The sequence below is a fragment of the Aspergillus foveolatus genome (genome assembly GCF_047715535.1).
Source record: "Aspergillus foveolatus strain CBS 279.81 unplaced genomic scaffold BDW70scaffold_55, whole genome shotgun sequence".
Lineage (NCBI taxonomy): Eukaryota > Fungi > Ascomycota > Eurotiomycetes > Eurotiales > Aspergillaceae > Aspergillus > Aspergillus foveolatus.
Genome location: NW_027396119.1, coordinates 56,775 through 71,404, shown reverse-complemented (window position 1 = coordinate 71,404; position 14,630 = coordinate 56,775). Strand labels below are relative to the sequence as shown.

Genomic DNA, 14,630 nt, shown 5'->3' with positions numbered 1-14,630 from the left:
ACAGGGATATTGACTCGCTGTACGGTCGTGGATGTGGGAACGCGATACGGGAAATAGCATTGGTTGAAATGGTTTGCGAGCTCTGCTCTGGAATTGAAGATATTCTTAGCTTAGAATTTCTAGAAGAAGATACGCATCAGCAGCTGCCCTGTGCTCGTACTTCAGAACTCCCTACCACACATACCCTCCATATATGAATGCCAAGACCTGCCTCTCATCCTCCCCCACAGACACCGGGTTTCTACGTACTTACTTCATCCTCGCCGTCCTCACTTTTATCGCTACATTACATTGTCCATCAACCATTACAGCTTCAAATCCGCAACATAATCAATGACTACCTCTGCTTCCTCCCTCCACCCCCCAGCGACACCCATTTACATTCTCCGCGGCCACGGCGCGCCCATTCACGCATTGCAAATATTCAGCCAGAACCTTCGACTTGTCTCCGGGGACGCCGACGGTTGGATCGTTGTCTGGGATCTTATCTCCAAACGGCCCGTAGCCGTATGGAAGGCACATGAGGGCGCTGTCCTAGAAGTCAAAGGGTCCGGCCGCGGAGGCGGGCGCTTGACTGAGATTTATACGTAACACGCCTATACCACCACACCATTTACATTGATCTTGCTAACTGTATGGCAAGACATGGCCGAGATCATAAGTTACGCGTGTGGAGATTCAGAGTGGAGGATGAGGAAATTCTCCAGAAGACCCTGCCTGTTGATTTGGGGGCACAGGCTACTACCACTCCTAACCAGAAACACACGGCAATTCAACCCTGGCTTATGCACAGCTTATCAGTGAATGCTTTGAACTTTTGCGCTTTTTCTATGCTGTCTCTTCCGGACAGTGAAAAGGCCCCGCAACAACCGGACGAAAAGAGCCATACACCACCATCAGCCGCCTTGATCGCGGTCCCAAACGCGCTCGATTCCGGTGCTGTCGACCTTTTCCATTTACCCAGTGAGCGAAGGGTCTGTACCATTCCTACGGACCCTGCCTTGAAGACAGGAATGGTCATGGCGGTCCAATTGACTCGGACTTTTTCGTCGGAAGATCTCTACGTCGCGGCTGCGTTTGAAGACGGCACTGTAATGGTTTTCGCTTGCCACGGGGTTTTCCATGACGATAAACCCTCGGTTGACGCCGAAAGGAGTTGGAGATGGGAACGGCTCTACCTAACCAGGCCTCATTCGCAGCCTGTCCTTTCTATAGACCTCGCTCCGTCTAGAGAGTACTTTGTTTCTTCATCTGCTGATGCGGTTTTGGCAAAGCATCCCATTCCGCCACTTGATGGCACAGATGCCCGTGAAACGCCATTAAAGAGAGTCAATACGAAGCATGCTGGACAACAAGGGTTAAGGGTTCGATCGGATGGGAAGATCTTTGCTACAGCGGGCTGGGACTCTCGGGTTAGGGTTTATTCGTGCAAGACGATGAAGGAACTAGCTGTTTTGAAGTGGCATAAGGAGGGCTGCTATGCCGTAGCCTTTGCAGACGTTTCGACCACGCCTACTGAGGCGACTGCCTTGGCCAACATTACGGGTGATTTACTTGAAGGCCCAAACAATGCTGACGAATCAGCCGTCATACAACATGAGGGAAACCAATCTTCGCTCGCGCAGATCCAGCGCCAACGGAGTCTTAAGGTCCAAAAGACGCATTGGCTAGTCGCTGGCTCGAAAGACGGAAAGATCTCATTGTGGGATATCTATTGAGTCATAAGCGCTATGCTATTTACAAATGTGACAATATATATGCCGACTATGCAAGATTGAACTCGCTCGCCCCAGCCATTTGCTCCCTCATCTTGGCTCTCATCTTCTGCGCCGCGAGCGTCGTGTCTGTAGTCGCTGAAGGACGATCATCGTCATCATCATCATCTCTGCCACCACCATACCCAGTAGCCTTCCTCTTCTTCCCACCAGCCGATTTCCGCTCCGCTTTGAAATCCTTCTTGGTGTCCTCCTTCCCAGGTCGCAGACCCGGTACATTGATCTTACCTGGCCGATCCCGCAGCGCGAAACTCTTCGCAAGATGACCCAAGTGCAGCTCCTTGATATTGAAGATATGCCGCTCGTTCGCAACGTGCGTCGCATAAGCTCGAATGTGAGACTGATATGCCCGCCGGGCCATCTCCAAATACTCAGGATTGTCCAGCGCCCAACGCTCCAGCTCCAGCTGCCACTCTGTGGCTTTCTGGTCCCAGTCTTTACTCTGGGACTCGATGTTGCCACCGAAGCCGCGCTTGAGAATGTCGTCTGTTGTTGAGCGTGTCAGAGCCTTTCCGCCATCGCGGTACCCGCGTTTCAGGATTTCGACGTAATTCTCTTCGCAGCCGGGAAGTAGGAAAACGAGAGCGCGGCCGTCGCGGCCCAGACGAGCAGTACGTCCAATTCGGTGAAGGTGCTCGTCTGCGCTGAAGGCAGGGTCGTACTCGACGACGAGGTCGACGTTTGGAAGGTCGAGACCTCGGGATGCCACGTCGGTACAGATCAGGACGGAAGGGTCGCGGTTCTTAGCGAAAGAGGAAAGTGTGGATGTACGGACGTGTTGCGGAAGGGAGCCGTGAAGTTTGTACATTGTTACAGCATTGGAGGGGTTCGAGAATGCAGTTGCGGGCGCAACTGTTCCGTGGGTTGAGGCTGGCGTAGGCTTCTCTTTTTCTTTTTCTTTTTCTTTTTCGTGCTCGCTGTCGCTTCCTTCGTCTGGCTTGTCGCCCTCCAGCTGCTCTGCGAGTTTCCGTGTAAACACCTCGAAATGGAAATTGACTGAATCGGCGCATGAAACGAAGATAATCGCCTTCATAACAGACCCCTTCCGCATAAACGTCCGCTTCATAAACGCCGTAAGCGTAACCAGCCTCAACTTCGCCGCAACAATAGCATACGACTGCTTAAGCTGTGCGGGCACCCTGAATGCGGCATCCCCGTCCTTGTCCTCCCCGGTCTTCTCGCCGTCCTCAGCAGCCGGATCTGCCTTGATGTGCACTGCATCCTTTAAACTAATCTCGCCCAATTTCTGCACATTCATCTTTAGTGTCGCCGAGCAGAGAATCGTCGCCCTCTTCGCTGGAACACCAGGGATCCGACTCGGCCGCTGTCGCGCATCAAGTTTGCTAATGATCTCCTGCAATTCCTTTTCAAACCCAAGCTCCATCAACCGATCACCCTCATCGAGCACCAGCCACCGTACATTGCTCACGTCCAATGCCTGCGTGTTTTCCAGGTGATCCGCTAACCGACCAGGCGTCGCAACAAGAATATTCAGCCCCTTCCGCAACCGCGCTTTCTCGCTCTTCTTCTTCTCACCACCAATAACTGTTCCAGCGACAATCCAATGCGCACAGCGCAACAGTCCCTCCAACACAACCGAGATCTGCTTACACAGTTCTCTCGTCGGCGCTAAGATAATCGCAAACAACCCACTGTCTCTATGGACGCTCGTGTCTCCCTTCGCATCACCTTCGTTCTTTGCGCGCGAAAGAGCCATAATCCGCTGCACGAGCGGGAGTAAATAAGCCAGTGTCTTGCCGGACCCAGTCTCCGCCTGGATGAACGCATCCGTCTCTTCCATCAGGAGCTGCGATATTGACGCTTTTTGGATAGCAGTAGGGGCTTTAAGTTCGAGTTTCGTGAGTAGGTGCGCAGCGAGGGTAGGCGACAACCCAAGATTCGTGAATGTGTCCAGTCCGTCAATGAGCGGGGCGTTAGTCGGCTTCGCATCTTCCATCGGCTCGTCGTTCTTGTCTTCCTCCACAGCGTTGCGGGGTCGCGGATTTTTCGAGAAAAGCGACGAAACGACAGATCCTCCCTGTCCTTTCTTCGGTCCCTTCGATTGTCCAGAACCTTGTCCGTGTGCTTGTCCTTCACCTAGATCTTGGAAACCCCCGTCTGTCTTCTGTCTTTTTGTAGGTCTGGAGCCGGAAACCTGAATGCGGTTCGGATTCCGAGGGCCTGACTCATTCCCAACTTTGTTTCCGTCCCCATCAGCAGTTCGTTTAGAGTTCGTTGCCCTTCTCGCGGCGATTTTCTTGACGCTGAGTCGCTCACGCCATGATCCGCCTTTGATCTTCGTTTGTGGTTTGATGACGTCGCTTGGAAGCGCGAAGTTCAGAAGCATGCCATCGTCCGCCATTTTGTTAGACTTATAGCGAAAACGAGGGAGAAAAATGGCCGTGGACGACGGCTGTGTTCCGTGGTTTCAATTAGAACGTTGGACAAAGATGCAATGCGGGAGGGAAATTTTCTCGGGCCGATGTTTCACCGAACCCTCGATGTATGCCCTACTTCTTATCTGGGAGAAGTCGGACAATTGCTTTGGCACAGATTTACATGGCTTATGGATATTTGCTTGAACAATAGCCTTGGTTGAAATGTCCTCCATTTGATGTAGTCGTGAAATTTGCTTGAGCTGATATGTAAACAGATATTATACGAAGCTTTCGCGCTTCGGCTGGGTATATATATCTAAGTTCTGGGTGTGATAGATATAATCGCTTCTATCTACTTATAGCTTATTTTAGAGGCTTCAATATCAGATTGTCAATCAACCGAACTGGAACCTTGCCATCCCCAAGCCCGCAATCCTCTCCTGCGTTCGTCTTCTCAAGTGGCGCCATCTTGATGGCTCCGCTGAGGATTGCTCCTTTTGAAGGATCAACGACCTCAAGCTCGTCGAGCGTGTCCGAGTCAGCAAGTGAGATGTAGTCGACTTCGAACAGCGCGCGCTCGGTCTCAGACAAAGATTGCTGCTCTGCTAACATCTGCTGCGTTATACTGTTTGCAGCATCCAAGATGTCGGCCCGGCTGAGCTTGCCAGATTGATATGCACTTTCTGCCGCTCCCAATGCGTTGTAGAGAACAAGTCCAACCTTCCGTCGCCTAATGCCCAGGTATACATTCCGCGAGCTCATAGCTAGCCCATCATCTTCGCGCATTGTGGGACCTATCCGGACGTCGGTATCAATGTGGAAGTCCTTGACCATGCGCTTAATGACGACAGTCTGCTGAACGTCCTTCTGCCCGAAATAGACTCTGTCTGCTCCAACAATATTGAAAAGCTTCATACACACTGTCGCAACGCCTCTAAAAAAAACAGGTCGCGAGGCTCCTTCTAGTTTCTTGGACAGAGGGGTAATCGTCACGAACGAGCCGTCGCCGTCAATCTCCGAAGAAGGCGGGAGAGTCGGGTACATTGTTTGAGCCGTCGGGGCGAGAATAGCTGTAATACGACCGTGGTCTTTCTTAGCGCTAAGCTCGGTGTTCAATTCTTCTAATTTTGCAACATCGGCGTCCCACGTTCGCGGGTAGCTAGAGAGGTCCTCGTTGACGCCGAATTGTGTGGGATTAACGAATATGCTCACGACGACGTCGGTGTTTTCGGAGGCGGCTTGACGGATTAGAGAGAGGTGACCTTCGTGCAGAGCACCCATTGTAGGCACGAGGCCAACAGTGCGCTTGGAGAGCAGGAGCTCGCGGCGAAGGCTTCGGAGAGGCGGGACATCGCGGAAGACCTTAAAGGAGTAGTGGCGGACGAGGGAGGAGTGACTGTGAAAGGGAGATCTAAAAAGCGAGACGGCATCTTGAGACAAAATTAGATTGCTTGATTTGATAGAACAATGTTGAGCACCGTACTTGACAGTAGTCTTGCTTGCCGAAACATGGTGATGGTTTGGAGACGACCCTTTGAGCTTGGTTGGCCACCGAGGTGCCAGGGTTGTCAGTGTTCCAGCGAAATTCACGTTGTACCGGAAAAACTACGAAATTGGCGGGCCATCCAGAAATATGTGTTTCTCTCACACAAATCTTAACATCTTAATCACTGTCGTGCCCACGTTTGCGGCGTTCAAAGCATCACACAGTAGAATGCCCTGATGGATACCGCAGGAATCCAGGCAAAGATAGCCGCGGGAGCTAACCACGTGATCAGCATCCTCGGATGTCGGGGCCACGAAGACAGTCTGGGGCAAATGACAACCCGGTCGATCACAGCAATTTGTTGGGACTTTAGCTGCTGCTGCGGAGAGGGGGTTTCCCGGTCACGGTCCTCGTCTACCATGACATGGGGCTTTCAACCTCCTATGTCTGCGAACTCTGATACTCCCAAAGCTTCCTCCGCCTGAATTACCCATCCTCGTTCCTTCTCCCGTCCCCGCAGTTGAACCCCTCACGCGACGATGTCGCCGGCGAAGTCACCTGTGGGTGAATCCGCCCCAGATCTCGAAATTGTTGGTGATCAGGTTACAATTCATCCTAGCGGTTACACTGGAGGTCCAGAGCCTCAAGATGGAGGGATTACGGAACGCAATCTCATCAATAATATGGCGCGGTTTCGTGAGAACCCGTTCGACTTCCTGCGCGAAGTGAGCTCGTACATGATGTCGGGGACCGGCTGGCGCGCCTACGACGATATTATTGGGCAGCCGATATACTATTCTGGGTTTACGGAGCAGATCAAATCTCATATCCTGGCGAGTCCGATTCTGCGGGAGAAGGTAAAAGAGCTCGCGGAGGCGCGACTGGAGGTGGAAGATAGAGAAGGGCTTTTACAGATCAGGACCGGCGAGTTTGCGCGTACTCGCACGCAGCGTCGGAAGGAACTCGAGAATAACCTTAATGAGGTGGTAGACCAGATGTTGGATAACATGATCTGCAAGATGGAGAGCAAGAGGTTTATCCGCGGCGCATACTACCTTGCTAGCCAGCTTCTCACTCGAGCATACCACCAGGGTAAGTGTTCAGGGTGGTATTCTCTCCTATATGCTGATGTTTTCAGGAATCCACGTATCCAGTGAGGAAATTTTGCGGCTACGTGCGGTTGCAGAAGAGGCGGCCAAGAAGAAGCAGTCCATCGTCTTTCTGCCTTGCCACAAATCGCATGTCGACTATGTTTCGCTCCAGATTATCTGCTATCGATTAGGAATTGCGTTGCCCGTTGTCGTCGCCGGAGATAACCTGAATATCCCTCTTGTGGGAGCTTTTCTACAACACGCAGGCGCCATGTGGATTCGGCGAAGTTTCGGGAATGATCCACTGTACAATACCGTTGTCCAAGCGTATATCGACACAATTCTGCAGAAGGGGTATAATTTTGAGTGTTTTATCGAAGGTGGACGGTCACGAACCGGCAAGCTGCTGTCGCCAAAGTTCGGAATCCTCAGCTTTATCGTGGATAGCGTTCTATCAGGTCGTACTGAGGACACTATCATATGTCCTGTCAGTACGCAATATGACAAAGTGATTGAAACAGAGTACGTCAATAATAATACTTAAGGTGGATATCGCTGACATGATTAGATCCTACATTAGTGAGCTTCTTGGTCAGCCCAAGAGGAAGGAGAACCTAGCCGATTTCCTCTCCTCGTCATCTGTCTTGTCTCTGAAGCTAGGTCGGGTAGACGTGCGATTCCATAAACCATGGAGTCTCCGAGAGTACATTTCCCAACATTTGTCTAGACTACCTCAACCATTGCAGCTTGAGAAAGGGCTTGAACTCAGCTATTCCGACCGAGGTCGCCTTCTGAGATCACTAGGGTACCGGGTACTATCCGACATTAACAACGTGTCCGTGATGATGCCGACGGCCTTGGTTGGGACAGTCCTCTTGACTCTGCGTGGACGCGGAGTTGGCAAAGCTGAGCTTGTTCGGCGTGTGGAATGGCTCTGTGACCGCGTACGAGCCAAAGGGGGACGGGTTGCACACTTCTACCGGTATCCGACCGAGGTGGTCGTTAACCGTGCGCTGGACGTTCTAGGACCGAAGATTGTGGGGGAGGTAACTGGATTAGTGGAGCCGACGTACTTTGCTGTAGACCGTTTCCAGCTTTCGTTCTACCGGAATATGACCATCCACCTATTCATTTCTGAGGCGCTTGTGTCGGCCGCGATGTACACAAGGGTTAAGCAAGGAGGCGGACCCGCACACCAACGAATGTCATATGGCGATCTCCTGCATCATGTTACCTTTCTATCTCAGGTACGTTCTTCACTTGACATCACCTCCTTACGACACCCATACTGATCGGAACAGCTCTTCCGCGGCGAATTCATATTCCCTCCTGAAGGTCTCACCACTAATTTGGAGAACACCTTGCGGACCCTCGAGAAAGATCAAGTTCTGGCAATCACCAGAGATTCCACTGGCGCACCACAGTTCATTGAGCTCTCAGAAACCGAGCGCCAATGCGGACGCGAGAACTACGATTTCTACTGCTTCCTCATTTGGCCGTTCATTGAAGCCTCGTGGCTCGGCACCGTGTCCCTGCTAGGGCTTACTCCGCCCTTAGACGGCCCAAAGGACGTATGGATCGACTTAAGCAAGGCGCAGAATAATGCACAATTAGTATGCAGTTCTATCCCTTCAAGTCTCAGCTCTCGCTAACATACATAGCTCGGCAAAACTCTCTACCACCAGGGCGACCTCTCTTACTTCGAAGCCGTCAACAAAGAAGCCCTCAAAAACTCTTACGACCGTTTCGCAGAGGAAGGCATCATCATCGTCGCAAAGAGCAAAGAAAATCGCTCGTCTACGAAAATGAGACTCGCCCCGGAGTGGACGCCAGAGCGGGACCCAGATACCGGGAAACTCCTCCCGCAAGGCCGTCTCTGGGACTTTATGGAGTTGATTGCGAAGTCTAGACGTGAGGGGTACGTGCCTTGTTTAACTATCGACTTACTTATCTTTTAAGCCCTATCGTGCATGTAAGCTAATTCTGTGCAGGAAAAACCGCCGAGACGGCGCCACTGTTTCATCGCGGGTCCTGACTATGTCTGACAATGTTGGCCGGACGTTGTTCGAGAGCGCAGAGAGTCGTGCGCCCGCAACTGACGTTGATGTCGATGTGTCGACGAGGGCGCCGCGGAGGAAGGCGCTTACATCTAAATTATAAGTTATCATTATTGGTCATCTCTATGGTTGCGTTTGCCTTGTGCCTTGTTTATACCCCTCTTTGTTATACGCCATGTATTTATACCGTGATACTTCTTGCATGCACCCATCTAAAGCTTCAAGGCACTGAATAGTCCACTGGCGTCTGCCTAGGATGAACATTTAGTGGTTGCTTTCATAGCTACCCATAGCACATCCTCACTTTTATTGCCTAGAGCAAGACTCAACAAGTACAGCCTCACTCTTGGCCCCTTCCCCAACACCTCCAATAGCTTCCACTATGACCGCATCCACACTGCCCTCCCCAACTTCAATATCATTAATATCACCCCCAAGCACAGCCCTCGTCTCAAACCCGCTCTTCTCCACATCCCGTAGGACCCTCATTCTTTCCCCTTGAGAACTCGAGCTCAACCCATAAATCCTCCACCCCTCTACATCTGTGGCCCCGTTCCAGCTCACCCAAACATCAACCTTCTGCTCACTCTCTTCTCGACAAGCAACAATACTAGGACGACTTCTCGGTCTCCCAACCCAATTTTCCCTATAGGCCCGATAAGAAGTCCAATCATAGCTACTTGTACTTGAATTCTCGATCTTCGCACCGAACCGCCCCCTCATGACAACCTTCCCGGCCGCATCATACTCCTCGATCTTCGGTACAGCGCCATGACCCGCAACATAGTGCCCTCCAAGTCCAGTTCCAGTTCCATTAGAAGGAAGGACCTGGTAGTTCCCCTGAGACACGGCCGAGACAGGATCCCGGGCATCGTAGGTGCGGGAGACTAGAGTAGCTGATTTGTTGAATGGGTGCAGGTTAAAGACTAACCCGGTTGTCAGACGGCGCGGAATGGTGGCATCAGTGTTGCCGTTGTTGTGAAGCGAGAGGGTTATCGTCTCATTGGGGTACCCGGGGTATGTGTGTGCGTGGATGCGCGCGTCGTGCTGGTAGCAGAAGGTTGAGCCTGGGGTCGAGGGAAGGGTATATGTGCCTCCTTTTTGTCCCTGGGCGTACCTGTTAGCTCGTTCCACTGAGGCAAGTTCACGGCAGGCACGGGCATACATGGAACAACCAAACCAGATCACCCTTTTTATCAAGCAGAAAGATACTACACATGTACCTCGACGAAACGAGATATGTGTCGCCGTACTTGGCTACGGAGTTCAGGTGCGGATATTCGTACGGGACAGAGCTGTTTCTTCCCGCATCAGTGAGTGGATACTCCACATAATCCAAAGGCAACTGCTCGCTATGCTCAACAGCACTCCACCGGAACAAGACCTCGTTTGTCTCGATGTCAATCTCATACACCAGACCATCCTGGACCCACCCATCGCGCTCGCCACCAACAGACGTCAAATCTGTCTGCGTCACGTTTACAGCCGTCACCAGAATCGTTCCGTGCTCTGTAATCGCGCTCTCATGAATGTCGATATAAGACGGGAACGACTCATTCGTCGCTGTAACGAATGAATTATCTTTCGACCCCGGCAAGGTTACGCGGTGGATTTCCTCATACGACGTATTTAGGATGCTGATATGTCCGTACCCGAAGCCCTTGACGTTATGGCCCTGCCAGAAGGTGAGAACCGGCTCACCGTGCAGTGTCTGTGGTTGGTAGGCGTATGTTTTGCCCTCGGGGCCGTGCCAGACCAGGTCGCCGGTGTCGGCATAGATCGCAGGCGAGCCGGCGGTGCTAGTGGAGGGGGCAATGAAGAGGAAGCCGGGGGCTGTTGGGCCGAATTTGCTGATGTTGAGGATGGGTGCGTTTGTATCGGTCGTGTGAAATGAATGCGTTGGCCAAATGGCGGCTGCGTGAATGAGCGTAGCCGCTGGGAGGAGGGAGATAATAAGGGATTTCATGATGAATACGAGGTTGAAACTGATGTGGACTCCATTGGATTCTGCGGGGAGAGCCGGCTTTTATATTTGTCAGATAGTCCGCGGCGGCTTGGTGATCTTCATCGTGGTCTCCACAGGCACGATCGATCATGCAGATCTGCATCTAGAGCTGCCCAGGTGGCTAGAGAAGCTCGTCATGACAGGTTGAAGAGGAAATCACTCTAGAGGCAGTATCTAGAGTACTTATAGCAGCTCTCTGTCATTATACGAAGAGGAATACCAAAAGAGAAGGCCAGAATATATTGGATTTGAAGGTCATACCTGCAGTGTCTGGATTTTGAGCTGACTTCCAATACATACGATAGTGCACAGCTGCATGAAGGTCAGGATGTACAACTTCTCATCACGTAATGCTAGCTTTACGCCGTCCAATGCTGATATTTCGGCGCCATCGAGGTCGGTTTCTGAGGCGTCTAATGTTAGACGCCGAATAGCTTTGATATCGGTTAGTGAGATTCGTCTCGGATGGGATGACTTGCCGACTTCTCTCATACGGGGCGTGAGGGCAGCCCAGGTGTGTGGGTAGTCAGGGAGAAATGCGACAAGCGCAAGCCCTGCACATATTGATGCTAAGTCAAAAGATCACTTGGCTGTCCACGGGTTTCGCAAGTGGGAAAGCTAGCCCACCTATGCCCTCTATCAGATAAAGCCGTCGCCATGCTGAAAGCCCTCGAGCGCCATCTAAACCGCTCAAGATACCCGCGGCTATCAGAGGACCGCTGGCAGCTGCCACTAGTCCCGCAGACAGACATATAGAAATGCGGAGGGAAAGCTCTGTTTTCTTGTACCATTTCTTGAAAGACTGGTGTCAGCTAGTGTGTAGAAGAATACAGAAATCAAAGCCCCACGTGCTGAGAGGTAGAATAAGATTCCCGCATGTAGAGGAGCCTCTGTCTAAAATTAGCCGTTGACTTGTTAGTCGAGTTGCTCCAGAACTCACCAGCAATGCCTAAAATGGTCCTGCAAGCCATCATCCCTCCAAAGTTGTTGGCTGCAGCCGTGCAGCTCGTGACCGTTCCCCAAAAGAGAACGGCAAGGCCGATATGCAATGATGGCCGGCCAAAATGGTTGAGCAGCATATTTGACGGTACCCCGAAGAGGATGGTGCCCACGTAAAAAACGCTCAATGCCGCCTGGGATTCGGATCCCGACATGAGAAGGTCGCTTTCTAGATGCTGAAGCCGAGCGGCGCCATAATTGCCCCTTCGCATGTCTGCCATTAATTCCGCAGTAGGAGCGTAGCAGTTACCGGTCTATAATGCTGAGGTAAAAGGAGAAGGCAATCATGGGGAGTATCAAAAGGTCGATCTTTCGAACGAGTTTCTTTTCAATCCGTTTCTCATCCTCACTAAGGGGGCTTGCGGGTGCGTTCTCGCTGGCGAAGGATGTCACCAGTAGCAATAGCTGTGAAAGACTTCTGCTCCATGGCCCCATGTCCATCCATTGTGACATTCAAAATTGTTTTTCGCGTGTAATTGGCTGGATATTTTCTAGATCGACATGCGGGTTTCTCGAGGACCCGGAAGGCTCACAATCGACTTTTATCGCTGGCACTGTTACACAGAAGACGGGCCAGAGAGCGCAGTGGAATGCTGCCTCTTGATAGCTTATCCCCCAGAGATGTGTCCCCTTGCTTGCCTCTTCTACCTTGCCTCCAATCAGACTGCAATATAGCCAGCTAAAATCACAAGATACGCTGGATTACTGGATGCTCACTTCATGCTGCCAATAGAACTTTCCCTTCGGTACTGGAGGCCTGATCCCTGCAACTCCGTCCCGACCTTGTTGATCCTATGTGGGAGTTCGAACGGAACTTTGTGGTGGATGATCGGATGTCCGGAACCACGCACAGTAGTTTGCTCGGTGGCCGTGCCAGATATCCGCCACTCCGATTGCTACAAGCGTACACCACAGACGAATTTTTTCACCTTAGTTGCTGATTTGTTGTCGTTGGAACCATTTAGAGTGCGGAGTATTTCATCAATATCATGAACGAAGGATGACTCGAAAATGAGGATCACACATGGTTGCACGGTGTCATTTGCCGTTCCATTGTGATATACATACGGTTATGCGCCGCATAGTAAACCACTCTTTTGCCAATCAAGCTATGACAGTAAGGGACCAAGAACACATTTCGATAAAGAAGACCCTTGCGGTAAGCTGGACCGGATCCTGGTTGGCCATTCGACATTTCCATCGATGTACCCTGAAAGGAACGCAAACTTCGGTCGTCTCCATTGAACCTGATAAAGAAACATCTTCAGAATGCTTAATGCGTATGTTAGATAGACTCATAATCAGAAGGAGCCTGAGGAAGGGAACGCGCGTTCAAATTGGCCTTTGAGGAAGTCAATGGATAGTATGGCCGTAGTGGATGAAGGTTTCTCGGCAAAGGGCTTGCAGCGAGTGCCAGTAAGCTATCGCCGTTGCTGGCCAGGCTAGACATCCATATCCAACAACTCCAGTACTGGTTTTTCGTTGTTACGTACGTAAAGTATGATAAGGCAGAGGCAAATCCTCTTTTTTCTTTGTTTTGGTGGCATGATTGCGGCCTCTTGTTGGCTCCATCAAGACGGCACCGGAACCGTTAACAACATATGCCGAACAGGGCTTAGTACTCGCACACTGAGGCCTAAACCATTCTGAGGAAGGTAATAGGTGTCTCGAACCGGAGCGAGAGGCAATGACGTGTTGCACGGAACACAGGGAAGGTCTCATCACCCTGTTCGGAACCACCCAGCCATTAGCTACTGCACAGTGCCCAGGAAAGGACGTCAGGCATAATGCGTGGACCACAAGTTGTCTGGTCAAAAGATCTCTGTGGCAGAGCGAGAGAGATAGGGTTGGGGGAAGCACTGCTTGGCTCATAGTGGTCAATCGTAGATCTCGGCAAGGCTGAGAATGGTCGTTGTGTTAGTCATTCCAGTAGAAAGAAGGCTTGGTGAGATTCGACCATCCGTGGATCACATGAGCACATTAGCACAGGCAGCTCTTACCTAGACCGCCATAGACCTCTCTTCGATCCATCGATCTGATGTGCAGTCTTCCCCGGCCGGGATCAGGTTCGCAGACCAGCGGTCGTTACGCCAATGGAGACGTCAGTACGGCCCCCTCGTTAGCCACTACTAGTTCTACATCGACTCTTTAGTCCATCTCAGAAGTCTTGGCCACCAATTTGATCTGCTCGGGTTGCAAGGAACGGTTGCTCAGACATGGCTAACACTCAAGATACTAGAAATCCCCACCCAAATGACCGTGGCTCAAGGCATTATCTCTCACCAATTACAAGCTGGTGTGCAGGACCTCAATATGGAGCTTTTATGATATCAACAGCTCCGCGATCTCGCACTAAACCCCAGATGGTTGTGTTTTCCCGGAGTTGCAGACCAGCGCAGGTATGGAAGCTGTCATTGGGGGATTCGTGCAGCTCTATCTTATCAGGGCCATAGGGCTCGTCGAGCTGGACCTTGGCACCGCCATATCTAAGCCCCTTTGATAACAGTTTCATTGATCGAACCCGATGTTGTTAACTTGTCATCGACGATGGCCCATCTTCAATCCTCAACGGGGTAAGTAAAGGCAAAGGTGGACTCTTGGCTATAAAGATAACAACTCTTCCGCATTCTTGGCTCGCGAATAATCACCACAGAGGGGCGACAATCGTCGGAATCGATCCAGTCTGAAGAACGATGGAGCCTTCTGGGCAAGGTTAAATTGCGAGCAAGTCCTCTTCGCGCAGCTCCTATCTGAGCAGACCAACCTCCTACCAGCGTCACCAGACGACTACTCGGTAGAGCCTGTCTACAGCCACTACGAACCGACCGGACAAGGCCTT

The 14,630-nt window shown here is 51.5% G+C and overlaps 6 protein-coding genes across 6 annotated transcripts; 2 read left to right on the top strand and 4 right to left on the bottom strand.

The window, feature by feature from the left end:
* Window positions 1-173: 173 nt before the first annotated feature.
* Window positions 174-1,741, top strand: BDW70DRAFT_170445 (WD40 repeat domain-containing protein). The gene is made up of 2 exons (XM_073742932.1): window positions 174-587; window positions 644-1,741. The coding sequence occupies exons 1-2, from the start codon at window positions 334-336 to the stop codon at window positions 1,716-1,718; spliced, it is 1,329 nt and encodes a 442-aa protein (XP_073593083.1). The 5' UTR covers window positions 174-333; the 3' UTR covers window positions 1,719-1,741.
* dbp7 (putative ATP-dependent RNA helicase) lies at window positions 1,347-4,225 on the bottom strand. Its single transcript, XM_073737868.1, has one exon. The coding sequence runs from the start codon at window positions 4,135-4,137 to the stop codon at window positions 1,765-1,767; it is 2,373 nt and encodes a 790-aa protein (XP_073593082.1). The 5' UTR covers window positions 4,138-4,225; the 3' UTR covers window positions 1,347-1,764.
* A 139-nt stretch (window positions 4,226-4,364) lies between these two features.
* BDW70DRAFT_98744 (pantoate--beta-alanine ligase PAN6) lies at window positions 4,365-5,844 on the bottom strand. The gene is made up of 2 exons (XM_073745354.1): window positions 5,637-5,844; window positions 4,365-5,583 (listed from the first exon to the last, which is right to left on the bottom strand). The coding sequence occupies exons 1-2, from the start codon at window positions 5,662-5,664 to the stop codon at window positions 4,517-4,519; spliced, it is 1,095 nt and encodes a 364-aa protein (XP_073593081.1). The 5' UTR covers window positions 5,665-5,844; the 3' UTR covers window positions 4,365-4,516.
* A 159-nt stretch (window positions 5,845-6,003) lies between these two features.
* Window positions 6,004-8,992, top strand: BDW70DRAFT_98695 (lysophospholipid acyltransferase family protein). Its single transcript, XM_073745352.1, has 6 exons — window positions 6,004-6,731; window positions 6,778-7,252; window positions 7,299-7,977; window positions 8,032-8,343; window positions 8,392-8,648; window positions 8,722-8,992. Exons 1-6 carry the CDS (start codon window positions 6,179-6,181, stop codon window positions 8,888-8,890), a joined length of 2,445 nt encoding a protein of 814 aa, XP_073593080.1. The 5' UTR covers window positions 6,004-6,178; the 3' UTR covers window positions 8,891-8,992.
* A 66-nt stretch (window positions 8,993-9,058) lies between these two features.
* Window positions 9,059-11,075, bottom strand: BDW70DRAFT_98702 (arylsulfotransferase family protein). Its single transcript, XM_073745353.1, has 3 exons — window positions 11,054-11,075; window positions 9,953-10,974; window positions 9,059-9,894 (listed from the first exon to the last, which is right to left on the bottom strand). Exons 2-3 carry the CDS (start codon window positions 10,751-10,753, stop codon window positions 9,094-9,096), a joined length of 1,602 nt encoding a protein of 533 aa, XP_073593079.1. The 5' UTR covers window positions 10,754-10,974; window positions 11,054-11,075; the 3' UTR covers window positions 9,059-9,093.
* On the bottom strand, window positions 11,048-12,236 carry BDW70DRAFT_152619 (major facilitator superfamily domain-containing protein; the record flags this gene model as incomplete). Its single annotated transcript, XM_073739470.1, has 6 exons — window positions 11,048-11,361; window positions 11,420-11,524; window positions 11,624-11,686; window positions 11,733-11,995; window positions 12,042-12,167; window positions 12,208-12,236. The coding sequence occupies 6 exons, from the start codon at window positions 12,234-12,236 to the stop codon at window positions 11,048-11,050; spliced, it is 900 nt and encodes a 299-aa protein (XP_073593078.1).
* Window positions 12,237-14,630: the final 2,394 nt, after the last annotated feature.